Genomic DNA, 17,112 nt, shown 5'->3' on the forward strand with positions numbered 1-17,112 from the left:
ATCTATACTTTGAACTTGAGAATTGGAACAGAACTTAGAGATAATCTGGAGCAGACCAGTGCACCAATTCTTAACCATAAGGAAAGTCAGCCCCAAAGAGCATGCATTATTTAAGAGAAAGACAGAGAGAGAGAGATGATTGATTGATTGATTGATTGAATGATTGATTGATAGCAGACAATGGACAACCATGCGGGATGAAGTCAAGCAGTGAGGAAAATTCCATTCACATTCCTTTTAATTTTCCTTCTTTTGAAGGAGTTTCAACTTTGCCACTATCCACCACTCACAGTCCTTTTTTTTTTTTAAAGTGAAAGTCATAACAGGAGGGGCGAAGTGCTTCTGATAAAGATTACTATTAGGGATTTTCCCCACTTATAAGAGAAAGTGAGGAGCCTGGGTTCCAGTTGGACTGACACTGGGAATTTCCAATGAAAAATTCACAAATTAGAAGACCTGGGATTCAAGAGGGGAAGATAGTAAAAACCTTCAGTGGTGATACTTTCAAGAAGTCTAGATCTGACATTTCCTTTTCCCCACCCCTATTTAGCTTTCTTAAATAAAAAAATTCTAAATTGTTCTGGTGTTTGACCATTATTAAAATATAAATGTTTATATATACTCTATGCTTTTGTATTTTCTTTACTCTTAGAATATAAATCCCTAGAGTACAGGTCTGCATATTTGTCTGTGTATAACACCTAGCATGAGTACATCATTATAATGAAGAAAACCTATTTTGTATAGGGCTAAAGACTTGTCCTTAGTTACTCAAATCCTAAAAAATAAAAATGAGCTTTTAAATTAAGGCCTGTTCAGTTTCAGGAAAAATCAGTTTTGCTTTCTTGTTTTTCATAAGATATAGAAGATTTTTTTATATTTTGACAGACATCAAAGACAAAATATAGCTCTTTTCTGGAAAATAATAAAAATTTTCAAAAGTTTCATAATAAAATTTCTAAAAGATCACAAACTTCTTAACAAAGAAGCTGTCCACCAACTATGAGGGACTGATATGAGAACATACCTAATTGCTGTCCACAAGAGAAACTCTGTCTTGTTCTTATCAGACAAAGAAAGGAAGATTTGGAATATTGGATTTGCTTGTCCTGCCCCAAGCCCCTCCCTGTCAGCTCTGGAATAGACAGTCCTACTTGTCTTACCTGCCCTGCTTTTTATCCCACTGCCGCCACAGGAATAGTATCCAACATTCTCCACATCCTTATTTCTCTCCTGGCCACAACCTACTTTGTTATTGCCCAATGACAAACTGCAGAAATTCACCTAAGTAGATACTATTTTCAATAAGTTTTCAACTAAGTAGGTCACAGTACATGAAATCAAAGATACAGAGCTAACCAGGACCTTCAGAATTCATCTACTCTAATCTTATTTTGTAGATGACCAAACTGAGACCCAAGGAAGTTTTAATAGATTTTCCAAGGTGCCAGAGGTAGGATTTCAGTCTATAACCTCTGACTCCAGAGCCAGTGCTGGTCCTGCTGTACTATAATTTGTCCTTTCCCCTCAACTCTATTGCTTTTTTGGTCCAATGGGTGGACATTCAACAGAATGGATCAGATTTCTCTTTCATCATTTCCCATATATTAGAATTTTTTTAAGGCCTTTAATGTGGGATGATTGCAGAGAAGGGGGATAGCTCCACCCCAGGTCACTGGAGCTTCCATGCTGGTAGAATAATTTTTTTGAAGAGTGTGAATGATTCTGCAAAGTATTTCCAACATCCAATAGTATTACATGTACATTGTAGTGTTGAATCACTAACCCTAGTGATGTTGATGGTGAGTTGGACCAGGAAATAGAGCAAAGGAAATTTTTGTCATTTTATAAGCTTACATTCTCTTCTTCTTTGCTCTGTCTGCTGCCATTGCCTCCTTCCTAAGACTACCTTGTATCTGCTTTGTATTTCTCTTATATGTACTAACATATATTTACAGAATGCATTGTTTTGATTTTTTTTCTTTGTACCTAGCGTTTAACACAATATCTGGAACTTGGTAGGTATTTAATAAATGTGTATTTTTTTTATTTTTCTCACACCTGATTAGGAACCATGATTTTGAGAAATTTGTAGATTTTACTTTATACTCTTAATCCTCCTCCATCACTCCCAGGAAATAATATGACATTGCTTTTAAAAAGTTAAAATCAGAGGTTGTAGGAAGGTTTGGCTAGAGTTTTATCTAGAAGCAAAAGGGTAGATCAGATGACTTATCTAGAGGCTTTGTAGTTCCAGGATAAAAGCCATTCAATCATGTATATTTTTGCACTTTCTCTGAACCGAATCCAAACTCCTGTTGCAGCTCAGTTCTGTTTGGGTAAGAAAATACTTTCTCTCTGCTTCAGAGCCCACTCTAGACTTTCTGTGTGTTTTTATTCTCTCATAGTTGCTCTTTCACTAGCATTGTGGTGGACCAAATAAAGCATCTTTATTCTGTGAGTTCCTCTTGGTGTAGACTTTTACCTTTCTCCCTAACAGGACATTTTCTCCAACAAAGCAGACAGTATATTTTGCTTATGTTACTTGTCAGGTCCCTGAAAAATCACTTCACCATCTTGTGTTTTAGCAAGTATGTTATATAACATAGGGAGAAAAAACTACTTTTCCCCCATTTAGTTCCAGCTTAATCCATATTTCTAAATGATATCCAAAATAGTGTGACTAATAAGACACTAGGTAAACAAATAATTGTTGTGAAATTAAGGATAATTCTCCTATTTCTAACATCCCAAGTTAATTTTTTAAAATAATTGGTTTAAAACAGAAATAGAACCTTTTTTAATAAAACCTTAAGCACCCCTTATATATAATGAAATGTAATAGGTAGGTAACTGAACAAGAAAGAGTTAAATAAGGTCTTCAAGGAACTTATAATAGGGGAAGAAGAGACATGCCAATTATAAATGTATTTTAACTAAGTTGAATGTAACATACAACTTGTAATCATATATTGAAATTTAAGAATACATATGGGGGCAGCGACATGGCTCAGTGGATAAAGAACCAGAGGCCTGGAGTTGGGAGGACCTGGATTCAAATCTGGTTTCCAGCAAAAAAAGAAAAGGTATATACAAAGAACACCCAAAGCAAACACAGCACAACCTCAGAGGGGAAGGCACAAGCAGCGGGGGAGGACTTCCTGTGAATGATAACACTTGACCTGATTGAAGGAAACCGAAGATTCCAAGAGGCAGACATGAAAAGGAAGAATATCTCAAGCACATACAACAGCCAGCACAAAAGTAAAATGATGAAAAATGGAGTCTTATGTGAAGAACAGTGAGAAGGCCAATAGGACTGGATTTTAGAGTGTTTGGAGAGCAGTGATGTATGTGAACTGGATAGGTTGGGTGGGACCAGGCTAGGCAGAGTTTTAAATATCAAATAGAGGACTTCTTTATATTTGATCATCAAGGAGATCGAGAGCTAGGGAGCAACTTGGATTAGTGTGGTTAGGCCTGTGCTTTGGAAAATTCATTTTCATAGCTCTGTGGAAGATAGACTAGAGTGAGGAGAATACTCAGGAACCTGTTCCAATAGTCTAGGTTAGAGGTAATAAAGACTTTAAAAAACCAACAAAAAAAAACCTTTCTGTCTTAGAATCAGTACTGTGTATTGGTTCCAAGGCAGAAGAGTAGTAAAGGCTAGGCAATGGAGGTTAATTGACTTGCCCAGTCACATAGCAGGTACATGTCTAAGGCAGATTTGAACTGAGGACTTCTCATCTACAGGCCTGGCTCGCAATCCACTGAGCTACTTACCTGGCTCCAAGATAACGAAGTCTTAACCTAGGATGAGGGAGACTCATTTTCAGTTTTTTGATGACTTATAGCAGTGATTCCCAAAGTGGGCCCTACCGCCCCCTGGTGGGTGCTGCAGTGATCCAGGATGGCGGTGATGGCCACAGGTGCATTTATCTTTCCTATTAATTGCTATTAAATTTTTTAAAAAATTAATTTCCAGGGGGCTAAGTAATATTTTTTCTGGAAAGGGGGTGGTAGGCCAAAAAAGTTTGAGAATCACTGACTTAGAGTCTTCTGTGACTCAAAGTCATTCCCTTCAGACCCGTGATTTCATGGGTAAAGGGAATTCCCAGTGATGACAGTCCCTCTTCCAGTGCAGATTAGCAACTTCTCTAATAAACTTCACTAATAATCATAGAGAGCTTTGGCAAAGCACTAAAAAAGTTAAATGAACTGCTCAGGACCACACTGCCCATATCTGTCAGAGCCAGGAGTGCCCAAATCTTTTTGGCCCTGAGTCTGCCTCTCTGTCTACTTTGACATACTACCATAGAGGAGAGAAGAGAGAGGATACAGAGAGACATATATATGTGTGTGTGTGTGTGTGTGTGTGTGTGTGTGTATATATATATACACATATATATATGTGTATATATATATACATTTAGATATATATACATATAGATAGTTATACATATAGACTGATCAATATAGATGTGTATTTGTATACTTATTTAACTCTTGGATAATTATATTGAACATTTTTATAAATTGGAAATTAAAAACTATAAATGTTACCTAAAGAGTCATTTTGGTAAATTTTTCATAATGTAAATAATTTACCCTTTATTTCATTTGCTTGTAAATTCATACTTTTTATTGTTTCCTTATTGCCATATTTAAAAGACATTGTAAAGCAAATTAGAGCATTATTCTCTTTTATAATTATCAATATGAAACTGAATGTGACTCTCTGCATAGGTTAGCATGGATTAGACAAACAGTAAGTTTCAGTGATGCCATGGAAACATTATTGAAATTATTGTTTACAATTCAATAATTCTTCTAGCCATAGGCAGGACAAAAGTGTTGTCTGACTTAGAGGCCTTGTGTGTTAAATTTCTTATGGTAGTACCATAGATACAGAAAGTAGTACACTATTGACTTAACTCATTGACAGAAACATTTTATCTGATTTGGCATTGGGTCTATCTTCCTAAATTGTTTGAATATTTCTTAATGTTTGGCACCTACAGTCTTTCTTTTTGTTTCCTTAAAGGTGTTCATTTGCAGGCAGTCCCCTTTTCATCACTTCCCTTCTCTGACATAGTTAAGGAGTAATGACCATTGTAAACACAGGCACAGTAGGGAAGAGAGGTTAGTTCTTTGTGTGAGTCTCTTTACCAGGATTGCTCAATACTTGGTGCTGGTAGATGCCACCTATTAGGCTGTGTTACTAGGGTGAAATTTTTGTGAACAAGTAAGCAATTTAAAGGTTATCCTGAAAACTTAGTTTTATTTCTAACAAGCTAGGATTCAAGAAAATATGGCTTTAAGCAAAAAAATCATTTGGGCTGGACATGTATTGTCTTGAGCCCCAGATGGCCTTTAAGAAAAAGATTGTTATGAAAAAATTGAATTATCAATAAATAGTTCAATTGGCTGAACTCTGGACCTGGAGTTAGAAACATATGAGTTTAAATCTGAGTTCAGAAATGTAGTAGCTGTGTGACCCTGAGCAAGTCACTTTACCTCTATCTGCCTCAGTCTTCTTATCCATTAAATAACTTCCTAGAGTTGTTGTCAGGGTCAAATGAGTTAATGTTTGTTAAGCATTTAGCACAATGCCTGGTATATAGTAGATATTTAATTAATGCTCCTTCCTTCCTTCCTTGATGAAAAATTATTCAAAATTAATCATCCTGATCTCAAATTATCTAGATTGCTTTATGTTTACATGTAAATAAGCTGTAAGGACTGGCTGTAATTTCTTTGACATCGAAAACTCCCAAGTGAGGAAACTCTCTCTTCCAAAACAGATGGACACTTTTTCTGTAGCTCATACTCTTACACAGTTGCCTGAGAGATTAAGTGACTTGTCCAGGGAGGGTCACATAGCCTCTATGTATCAGAGGCAAGACTTGAACTCAGGTCTTTCTGGGCCATAGGCTAGATCTTTATCCACTATCCCCCTTGACACAGTCATACCTGGTCACAATCTAAGGCCACTATATAATTCCCAGCTGGACATTTCTGTTTCTATATCTTCAGGGATATTTCCCTGAGGCATGATGGAGCTCAGGACAGATCAACTGAATAGTAGCATCTGCACTGTGTTGAGAAATAAGAGATTGTAGGATCTGGTCCCAGCTGTCCAGCTTGCTGACCTTGGACATAGGCTCATCAGATCACAAATTTAGCACTCACAAGGGTCTTGGAGACCACAGAGTTCAACCTCCTCATTTTACAAATGAGGAAATTGAAACTGAGGTACAGAGGGATTTAGTGACTTTCTAGAGTTACACAGTTCATTAGCAACTGAAGTAGGATTTGAACTTTGGTCTCCCTAACTCCATGTCTAGGGTCGTACCCTACTCCACCAAGTTGCTTCCATTCTCTATGCCTTAGTTCTCTTTTCTGTAAAATGATGGAATGAGAATAAAAAATGTCTAAGGTACCCAGATATAATGAAATGATAATATAATCAATTTCTAAATATAGAAGGTGGGACGTGATTTATAGTTTTCTACCTGCAGCTAATTTAAAATTTAGACAAACAAGTATAAGGATGTTGTGGCCAAGAATAAATGAAACAACTTGATATAGTAGTACATGTTATAGCATAAAAAAGAAGCCTTATGTTGTGGGTAGAGAGATATGTCAGTCCTCTAAAGCTCTGTGACCTTTGACAAGTCACTTTCCAGTACTCCAGACAACTGTCTGAGACTATAAAATGTTAAGCAGGTACTGATTGATCTGCGTTGGTAGATGTTAAGGTGTTTCCTTAACTGGGAACCCTATATTAATGCAATTACATGTCAGTTCCCCTCCCCAAAACAAAAGTATGTTATAAATAATCAATAGAGGAAATGCATATTAGGGAGTAGAAGTGAGATCATTAGAGAGGTCTGACTTTTGACAGAAAAACTTCAAGGAGGAGGAGGGATTTTGGAGATGCTGAACCACAGAAAAGGAAGACTGGCTAGCTTCAGTCCAAATATATAAAATATTTCTTTTTTTTCCCTCCTTTTCTTTATATATTTTATTTTTCCCAATTACATACAATAACAACTTTTAATATTTGTTTTCTAAAATTTTGAGGTTTTGATTCCCTTCTTCCCTCCCTGTAATGGTAAACAATTTGATCTAGGTTGTACATGTTGATCACACAAAACATATTTCTGTATTAGTCATGTTGCAAAAGAAAACATAGACCAACAACAAAAAAAACAAACAAACAAGAAAAATAAAGAAAGTTTAAAAAGTATTCTTTGATCTGCATTCAGACTCCATCTTCTGGAGGTGGAGAGCATTTTTCATCCTAAATCCTTCTGAATTGTCTTAATTCATTGTATTGTTCAGAATAGCTAAGTCATTCATGCCTTCTCATTTCCTACCAGCTTTTGGACTTCTTTGGAACTCTTCATCCTGTCTTCCTTCCCTAGAAAACTCATCACTGGGAAATCTCATTATCTTTCAAGATTGAATCTGCCTGGAGCTTCCATCTGACTGGAGGGCAGGGTCAAAGGCTTTGAGGAGAGGGCTCCCCATTTTCCACCAGCTATACTTTTTTGGAACAATGCATTAGGCCCCGAGCTGAGTGCTTTCTTCCCCATTACTCACTCCTTTTTAGCTTTCTTTTGTGTGTTGTCTTCCCTTATTAGATTATAAATTCCTTGAAAGCAGGATCTATCTTTATTATAATTTGTATCTGTATCCCCCATGTTTAGGAGAATGCTGACACATAATAAAAGTTTACTGGTGCTTAATAAATGTTTATTGACTGACTGAAACTCCCAGAGGGGTAGAAAAGAAAACAGGTCTCAGAGAGTTCCTTGACTACTAGGGAAGGCTCTCAACCATAATTGTCTCTCTTTCTTGGATTAATTGTAAAGTTAATAAAAATGTTCCTGGAGGCCTTTAGTTAAAACACAGAGTAAAGCTTATTTTCTTCAACAATTTTAATTGATTCCCCAGAGTGAAATCTTTCCACAGCCAGACCTACCTGGCACCTCTTGAGAGAAACATGTATGCCAGGGCATTGCCACTATTTCCTTAGCCACTGCCTTAAGTGGTTTACCATTAGAGCAGCCCAAAATTTGAACTAGTCTATAAACCAAGTTTTCTAACATTAAGATTTACTTATTTGGGGTCTCATATTTTAGAATTAAAAAAAAATAGTTAATGCATTGCATCACACAGAGATTATAACTGCATCACCTTTGTTTGTTTGTTTGTTTGTTTGTTTGTTTGTTTTTTAAACCCTTAACTTCTGTGTATTGGCTCCTAGGTGGAAGAGTGGTAAGGGTGGGCAATGGGGGTCAAGCGACTTGCCCAGGATCACACAGCTGGGAAGTGTCTGAGGTCAGATTTGAACCTAGGACCTCCCGTCTCTAGGCCTGACTCTTTGCCCCTCTTTTTTGAGATAATGAAGGATGGGTCAGCAGACATGCATATGTTTTTATTATTCACTTGTTTCAGTTGTGTTTGACTCTTCATGACTCCATTTGTGGTCTTCTTAGCAAAGATACATGGGAATGTTTGCCATTTCCTTCTCCAACTCATTTTATAGATGAGGAAACTGAGGCAAATGAGGATAAGTGATTTGGCCAGGATCACACAGCTAACAAATATCTGAGGCCAGATTTGAAATCAAGAAGATGAATCTTCCTGATTCCAGGCCTGACACTCTGTCCACTGTGCCTACCTAGCTGCCTTGTATGTGTATGTATATCTGGATACACACAAATATGTTAAAAGAATATATATCATATATATGTTTTTATATATGAAAGAATTCTATAAATCAACACAATTTGTTAGACATCATTATATTATAAATTAATGTACTATAGAAATAATTACATAAATAATACATTTATGTGTATATATTAAGAAACTCAACAGCAACACTCATGCCACTGGTGTTATAAACAAATATGTATTTGTATTTTTATCCTTTCTGTTTTCTCATCCCTGCTGCATAGTAATAAGGCTGAATGCTTCCAAAGCTTTTTCTCTTTCTTTCCTTGGGGGGTAGTTTTAGGTGTGATCTTTTCTCCAGTCATTTTCACCCTCTTGTCCTTAACCATTTTCTCTCTGAATCTCCTATGATAGCAATTAGCTTGTTAGCTAACTGAGGGACCATTCAGTAATGGCTCCGTTGCTCAGAACCACGTGGCCCCTATTCCCAAGCTTTTTAATGGAGCTTATATTGGACTAAAAGCTAGTAATACAATCAAAATTGTTCAGAGTTCCCAACCAGGAAAATTCTTTAAAACCATGCAGAGTTTTAACTTTCCACCCTAATTTAAACTTCTCTATCAATGAAACGATAAATATTTATTAAGTGCTTACTATTTGCTAGGCACTGTGCTAAGCAATGGACATACAAAAAAGAAGCAAAAGACAGTCCCTGCCCTCTAGGAGCTTAAAATCTAGGTTTATGCTTATTTCCAGGGAGCCTTAGTTTCAGCCCAAGTCTTAAGTTTGAGGATGCCTAATGATCCTCTTCAATCTTGCCAGCCATGGCTCAGTCCTTCTACTTTTTCCTCTCAGTATCTCTTTTCATTTTCTATTTTCTCCCAGTTCTTTCTTGCTTAGTTCATTGTCTTGGGTAGAGTGGTGGATGCATCGTTGTCCCCTTCTACTGTACTTTCTCAGTTAGCTCTAGCTTGAAGTCCTCACTCCTTTCTATCAGTCTGTGACTTCTTTGTTTTATCTGTGCGCCTTAGTTAAGAACACCCAGACATGACACAAGGCCAGTTTCTAGCTCAAAGACCATGATACTGTAATCCCAAATCACCCTTAGGGCTGGCCCTCTGAACTACAAATCCCAGAATGTTGGTCAGTTGTCAAACTGACCAAAGTTCTCAAAGCATATTATGAAAACTGTGTGTGTATCTAAAGTTTTATTGATTTTTTAAAAAAAATTTTGTTTAATGTATACATTTTTCTCATTCTCCAGAATCTTTGAATTCACTGTTTTCAGGTTTTATCATGTCTGAGTAGGTTGGAAGAAGAAAGCTATTAAACTAGTTTTCTCTTGCATAAAAATAGTGGGGTGTTTTTGCCCATTTGTCAGCTAAATTAGAATCAGTTTGGTTAGCAGTGTCTGCTTTGAGTGAATGATCTGAACCTTTGAGATCATGCTCCTGACTATGGGGAGGCCTTAGTTTAGTAAGATAGAGAAAAGTTCAGGATACCACTGATCTGTAGCTTTTGTGACAAATTGTACCCAGCTTAATGCTAGCAGCTTGTGGTTAAAAGTTTATAAATGGGGGGTGGGGGCAGCTGGGTAGCTCAGTGGATTGAGAGTCAGGCCTAGAGACAGGAGGTCCTAGGTTCAAATCTGGCCTCAGACACTTCCCAGATGCGTGACCCTGGTCAAGTCACTTGACCCCCATTGCCTACCCTTACCACTCTTCTGCCTAGGAGCCAATACACAGAAGTTAAGGGTTAAAAAAAAGTTTATTAATGCCTTACATTAAGCATCCCAAAAGTATATGAGAATCTTAAAACAAGAGGGCTTTAAGGAAATCTTGCTTTGTCTATGATCTCCTACTACTTTGTTCTAAATATAGGGCTTGTACCTCTCTTAACAGTCAGTTGACAAACTTTTATTTAGTACCAACCATATTCCATGCATAGTGCCAAGCTCTGGGGATGTAAATACCAAAGTAAAATAGTCTTTGACATCAAAGAGCTTAAATTAATTCCAACAGGTTGCTCCTTTCTGTTTTTTGGCTGTCTGAGGTACTGTAGGAGGCTTGGATGACTCCCTGCAACTGATTCTGTCTACTTTTGCCCTTTGGTGAATGGCCTCGGCCCCAAGTTCTTCCCATTTCTATTAGTGAGCATTGGCTCTGCTGCCTTCATACTTCCTACCCCTTACTTCATCTTCAGAATCCCTCCAAATGACCAGAATCCCAGCTTAGAAGATTTCCCAGATCCACCCACTTTGTGTCAGGTTTAACACTCTGCCTATATCCCACCCATCTGTCAACTAGAGTACAACTTTTCAGTATCAATTTGTTACATAATAGTCTTTGCAAGTTTCAAAGCAACTCCTACAGGCATTCTGTTCTCATACCTACTTAAAACATACATTCTTATATTGAAATACAAATAGTTCAAAACTAGTGAGGAGGGAGAAGGTACCTCTGCTGTACAAATGGCCTACTATTAGCTGGGATTTTGTTTTTTTACCTTCATTTTCCTCTCCATCCCTCTGCTGCCCACCTCCCTTCCAATCCCCAGCAGACAGAGCCAAGACCTGACTTGTATGTGATGTTTTGATGTATGAAATTAATTAACAGGGCTTCTCAAGATCAGATTTTATAAAAACAAAAAAGGGGACAATTAAGTTGTCAGAGCTTGCTTCTCAATCTACTTATTTCACTTTGTATCTATGGCTAGTCTTTTTCATGCATAAGATGTATTTAGGAATTGAACATGTGAGAAATCCCAATACTACATATGTAGTTTTTACATATGAAAGAATGAAAGGCAGAATTGAAAGAGTGTCTTTTAGTATATGAAAATGATAGCAGATGCACACAGATGAGTTTTCTTGTCAATTTGGCATTTTAATTCCTCCTCAAACAAATCTAATTAGGAAAAATGTTTTAAAATACTTGAGTCTGTATGTTTTTAAAGCCTTCTCTAAGCACAGTCATCTTGTACGTTTGCTCTGGAAATGACATTTTCCATATATTTCAGGTTTTGCTGATTTTTGCAAAGGAAGACAGTCAAAGCGATGGATTCTGGTGGGCCTGTGACAGAGCTGGCTACAGATGTAATATCGCTCGAACTCCAGAATCTGCCCTTGAGTGCTTTTTAGATAAGCACCACGAAATCATTGTAATCGACCACAGACAAGACCAACACTTTGATGCAGAAGCCGTCTGCAGGTAACTAGTCATTTCATGTACCTAATGAATGTCAGCACTTAACAGCTTAATATGATTCTTCTTATACTTTAATTAGATTCATCCAAAATATTCCTAAATCGTTCGTTGATATTATGACAGATTCCCATTAGAATAGCTATGGTGCCACTTACAAACTTGCCATATCTTTGTCCACTTCTAAAATTTTAAAGTAAGCCAAAATGGTAGGTTCCAAGTGGTGATAACAGGCTGCCACACTGAGTCTCATGTAGGCTAAGCCAGATGAAAATGTAAATGGTTTTCTAAGTCAATATGCAGGGATAATGACCCCATTTCTATTTGAATTTGACCCTACTGCCCTACTCTGTAATTCCACAGAATTATTTGCCACATTTCAGGGAAGGCATTAACATCTACAAAATTCTTAATCTATTGGTAGAGTTTAGAGTCAAATGAAATATTTCAGTTTTATTGCTCCTTCGTCAGCAAAATAAAATGAAAATGAAAAAGGATCAGAACAGTTAGAAATACTCTTTTCTCCTCATCTGCTATAGATAGGTTACATCATAGAACAGGTATGGTATTGAATTAGCAAAACCAATCTATCTCTCATTAATAGTGGTACCATCTTCCAGAGACTCAAGAATTCTGCTTTCTTATTTTCGAAAATAATTGAACTCAATGAGGAAAAGTTACTCCTGTTTATAAATAGGTGCCTAGGAGGAGTAATCATTCAATTTGGAAGTGGCGATTCATTCAGAAGAGATGAGATGTTTGGGAGGTAGAAGTGAACAAGTCATTAACGAAATCAGAGACAGCAAAAGAGGAAACCAACAAAAATATACAGGGAAAATTAATCATTAACACCAGATTCCTATAGTAACACAATCCTACCATGCCAAGGTAGCTCACTAGCTCACTACCTCAAAATACAATCTATAGACCAGTGGTTCCCAAACTTTTTTGGCCTACCGCCCCCTTTCTAGAAAAAATATTACTTAGCGCCCCCTGTCACATACTATCACTGCCCCCTTACTGTTATTCATCGCCCCCAAATGCACCTGTGGCCATCACCACCCCCCTGGATCGCTGCAGCACCTACCAGGGGGTGGTGGCACCCACTTTGGGAATCACTGATCTATACCAACAGTAGAATGGCCGCTCTTTAGAAACACTAGCTGAGATCTCTTTGATTTTTCTGTTAATTTTAAGAATCCTAGCAGAGAATGGCAGAGAGATGAGCATTTGCTGCCTTTTTGTCTCCTCTCCCTCCAGCTCAGATTCTCTTGATTTTATACTTGTTATAGCAGTAGGCAACCATGTGGCAATGTTAGAGCTCTGAGAGGGTGGAAACCAAAATGGCAACTAGGTTAGAGAGGTGAACCACAGCAACCAAAGGTAAATCTTGCTACTTAAAAATTTGATCTAGAATTGGTCTTGAAGTTCAGTTCATTCTATTGATCAGACTTTCTTAGCTCTAATCTATCATTAAATTGTCACTGACAAGAAGTAGATAAGATACTTGAGTGTTCTCATAGATCTGGTCTAAGATTTAAGCATGTAACCATACTCTAGGACAATGCCTTCTAAGGCACCAACTACATAAACAATCAATTAACAGATATATATTGGTCACCTACTATGTACGTGAGCAGGTGACTAGGTGGTACAGTGAATAGACTGCCAGGCCTGGAGTCAGAAAGACCTTAGTTCAATTCTGGTCTCACACACTTACTGGCTATATGACCTTAGGCAAGTCATTTAACCCTATTTGCCTCAGTTTTCTCAGCTGTAAAATACCCTGGAGAAGGAAATGGAAAAACCACTCCAATATCTTTGCCAACAAAATCCCAAACGGAGTCACAGAGTCAGAAATGACTGAACAACACTATGTAGTAGGCATTGTACTAAGTTCTAGGGATAGTACAATAAAAGAAAAATAATATCTTCCTTCAAGAAGGAAGGGGAGGTAGCATGTACATGCTATATACAAAACATATACAAAGCAGACAAAATCTTAACCGGGAAGGAAGACAAATACAATATTAGATTAGTTTTGAGGAAGATGAATGAATTTCAAAAGAGCACAGCTCATGGTCAAGAAGACTTGAATTTAAATTCTGGCTTAGACCCTTACCCTAGTCAAATTACTTAGCCTCTTTCAGCCTCGGTTTCCTCATCTGTAAAATGAGATTCAAATTCATTATCTTTTAAGGGCCCTCCCATATCTAAGTTTATTATTCTATGAGATCCCTAAGTCACTGAAATCACAAGTCCAGTTCTTGTCCCTTTCACTATTTATACATAGCAAAAATCTTAAGAGGGAAAACATCTGCAGATTTTTATTTAAGAAATATTTTTAAGCCCACTGATTTCAAACAACTTTTGTTATTCATTGAATCCATTACAATAAAAGCTTTTAAGTAAGTACTTGGAATTTATTATAAAAAGGATTCAACCTGTATTTTTTATCACCAGATGCTAAAGAGCATCTTAATTTTGATTTTTAAAGTCATCTTTCTGGACTACTATCTTGAAAGGCAAAAACTCCAACACTATAAAATCCCCCCCCCCCCAATTATATACAAATAACTGGAGGATTGTGGGGCTGCCAATTTTTTTTTTTTTTTTTTTGCAAAATGGAAATTGAACCAGAAAACATGGAATTTCAATGGAATTTGCCAAGTTTTGAAGTGGAAAATTGGCAGCTCTGATGTACTGGAAAATTGCCAGGAAAATGCATTGAGTCCCTCTGAATTGAGTAAAAAACAATAACAAAGTTTCTGCTTCAGAATACAAGGGCATCTTACTTTTCTGCTCCCCCCATCTTTTCACTCTATCCTTTGTAGAAACTCATTTGCTGATTAGGGGATTTGGGGGCTATTAAAAGTACAGAGAAATGCCATATGGGACTAACTTGGCAAAGCAAGGACAATGAATGTTGTTGGACTTCACATCTTTTCGTTTCAGATCAATCCGCGCTACAAGTCCATCAGAACACACGGTTATACTAGCAGTTGTTTCACATATGTAAGTTTTTTTATATTATTTCCCCCAGCTGGAAGGTAGTTGCTTTTCATTCTGAGACATTTGTTTTATGTGTCTCCAATTTGAAATCCAACAAAACAATAGGGATTTCCTTTTGCTCTGCCACAGGCACAAGCCTGCAAAGAAAGAGGGGTAGGAGTTTGGGGTTGTCATTTGTTGAGCAAATTTCTGGAAGGACTTTTTTTCCTTTGTAGATTGCAAACCTTTATCATGTCTAATTGATTTTAGCAGTAGTTAATGATACCATTATGTGATTTTTTTTAACCCCAGGGAATGAGAAAGGTCATCATATGTTAGGAATGAGTATACAAAACCAGAGCAAAACTTTGGAGAGAATTTTATTACAATTAATTCTTTTTTATTCTTTAAAAAAAAAGAAAGGAAAGGAAAGGAAAACGGTTGGATTTTCCACTTAAGAAGAAACAAAGTGCAGCATGAGAACAATACTCTATATTCATTGAGAAGAAAGGAGTATTGCATAGCTTCTGGCCAGATCTTTAAAACATGGGAAAGGGACAGATTCATGGGATGTTAGAGTAGGGAGGAACCTCAGCAATTATCATGTCCAATCCCATTGGTTTATAAATGAAGAAGATGAGAACAGAGAGGTTAAGTGACTTATTCAAAGTAACTCAGCTAGTTAGTGGCAGAATTAGAATAAAGAACTGAGGTCTTGCTATGCACAGAAAATAAGGGAGATAATTAGATGACTAATGGAGACCACAAGAAGAATAAAGGTGTTTGGAAAAGAATCCTAGTTGGTCGTATTTTCTTTACTATGTGACTAGTAAACTGGTTTATAAGCAATTATTTATACAAAGAAAGAGGATTTAAACTTCACATGAATCACCATTTGAAATTAGCTCCATTAGTTAAGAGACACTGGGGACACTCAGAGCTCCCATGTAGCAGGGATTTTATTTTCTTTCTATTGTTGCCATTGGCTGTTATTAGTGCTGATAAAAATAAAAGATGAACTAGGGTTCTGGCCTGTTGGGAAATGAACATGTTATAGTGATGGCCACAGCTTCTCTCATCAAGGACTTTATAGTCTAAAAGGTAGGGTAAGATGGGTGAGATTCTTCCCATGATGTGGAGTGCTCCCAGAAAGACTGACCTTTGTCATATGCATGAGTGGAGAGAGAACATGATGTCAAGTAGATAGTCCTGGATTTGGATTACCAAGACCTGAATTTGAATTCTGCTTAAGTCACTTATTTTAGACTTAATTTTTATTATTTTAGACCTTAGTTTTCTCATCTATAAAATGAGGCAGTTTGACTAAATGATCTATATGGACATTTTCCAACTTGAAAATCCTGGGATCTTATGGCATTTTAGACCAAAGGTGGATTGATAGAATGAAGAGTCCTAATAGTAGAATTATCCTTCTACCAAAATACCTTTGCTATATCCTGAATTCCTCTTTCCCAAAGGTTCTTCTTTTCCCAACTTAAGATGGCTTTTTACTACAAAAATGAATTGAAAAGTTGTACTTCTTGTATCACCATCCATTCATTACAACCCCTTGAGAACTGTTGGTTAATAGAATCCCTAAAAATCCATTCCCCCCCCCCCCCATAGTAATGAGTGATGGCAGTCTAAGGTCGCATCTTCTCTCTAAATCTTTTTCTTAAATTCTCTCCTTGGGAAATTCTGAGATGTTGACTGTAAACATCTTAAAAGTAAAAACAAAAACTTAATCTAGTTCATTCACCTTCTTTTCTAATGTGGTTATCTCTACCCACTCCTTCCACCTTTTTCCCAAATACCCCTCCCCCAAACTGGTTTGTCATTAGAAATAAGCTTAGCATCAAAATAAATGAAATGTATATCCTTTTTTTTACTTGCCTGGCATAAATTACTCTTAGCTTTAGGCAAGTGGTTGTTTTCAAGACTGATATCTTATTCAAAGGAGGTATGCTCTCCCCTGAGTTGCAGGCAAAAGAAGAAAAGATGTTTCCTTTTAGTCCTTGAATATAGTTGCAGGTTCCATTACAAATAGAGTGACCCAAAAGTCTTAGTGAAATTTTGATCCTCACTAAGACTTTTGAGACACCCTGTAAGAGATAAAATTTTAATAGCAAGTGAATTATTATGCAGTAGAACTGTTATGTTAGATTTTCAACTCCTTCTTTATTTATTCCGTTTTATTTAGTTTCCTTTCTATGGTGTCCTAGTGGTTGTT

The 17,112-nt window shown here is 36.9% G+C and overlaps 1 protein-coding gene across 1 annotated transcript in view; it reads left to right on the forward strand.

Annotated features, from left to right (window-relative positions):
• PDE8B (phosphodiesterase 8B) overlaps positions 1 to 17,112 on the forward strand; it is a 300,459-nt gene that overhangs the window by 175,600 nt on the left and 107,747 nt on the right. The window contains exons 3-4 of the mRNA XM_044680884.1: positions 11,707 to 11,897; positions 14,847 to 14,906. Coding sequence (XP_044536819.1) covers positions 11,707 to 11,897; positions 14,847 to 14,906 — 251 coding nt within the window. The remainder of the gene's footprint in view (positions 1 to 11,706; positions 11,898 to 14,846; positions 14,907 to 17,112) is intronic.

This window comes from Gracilinanus agilis, chromosome 1 (genome assembly GCF_016433145.1).
Source record: "Gracilinanus agilis isolate LMUSP501 chromosome 1, AgileGrace, whole genome shotgun sequence".
Lineage (NCBI taxonomy): Eukaryota > Metazoa > Chordata > Mammalia > Didelphimorphia > Didelphidae > Gracilinanus > Gracilinanus agilis.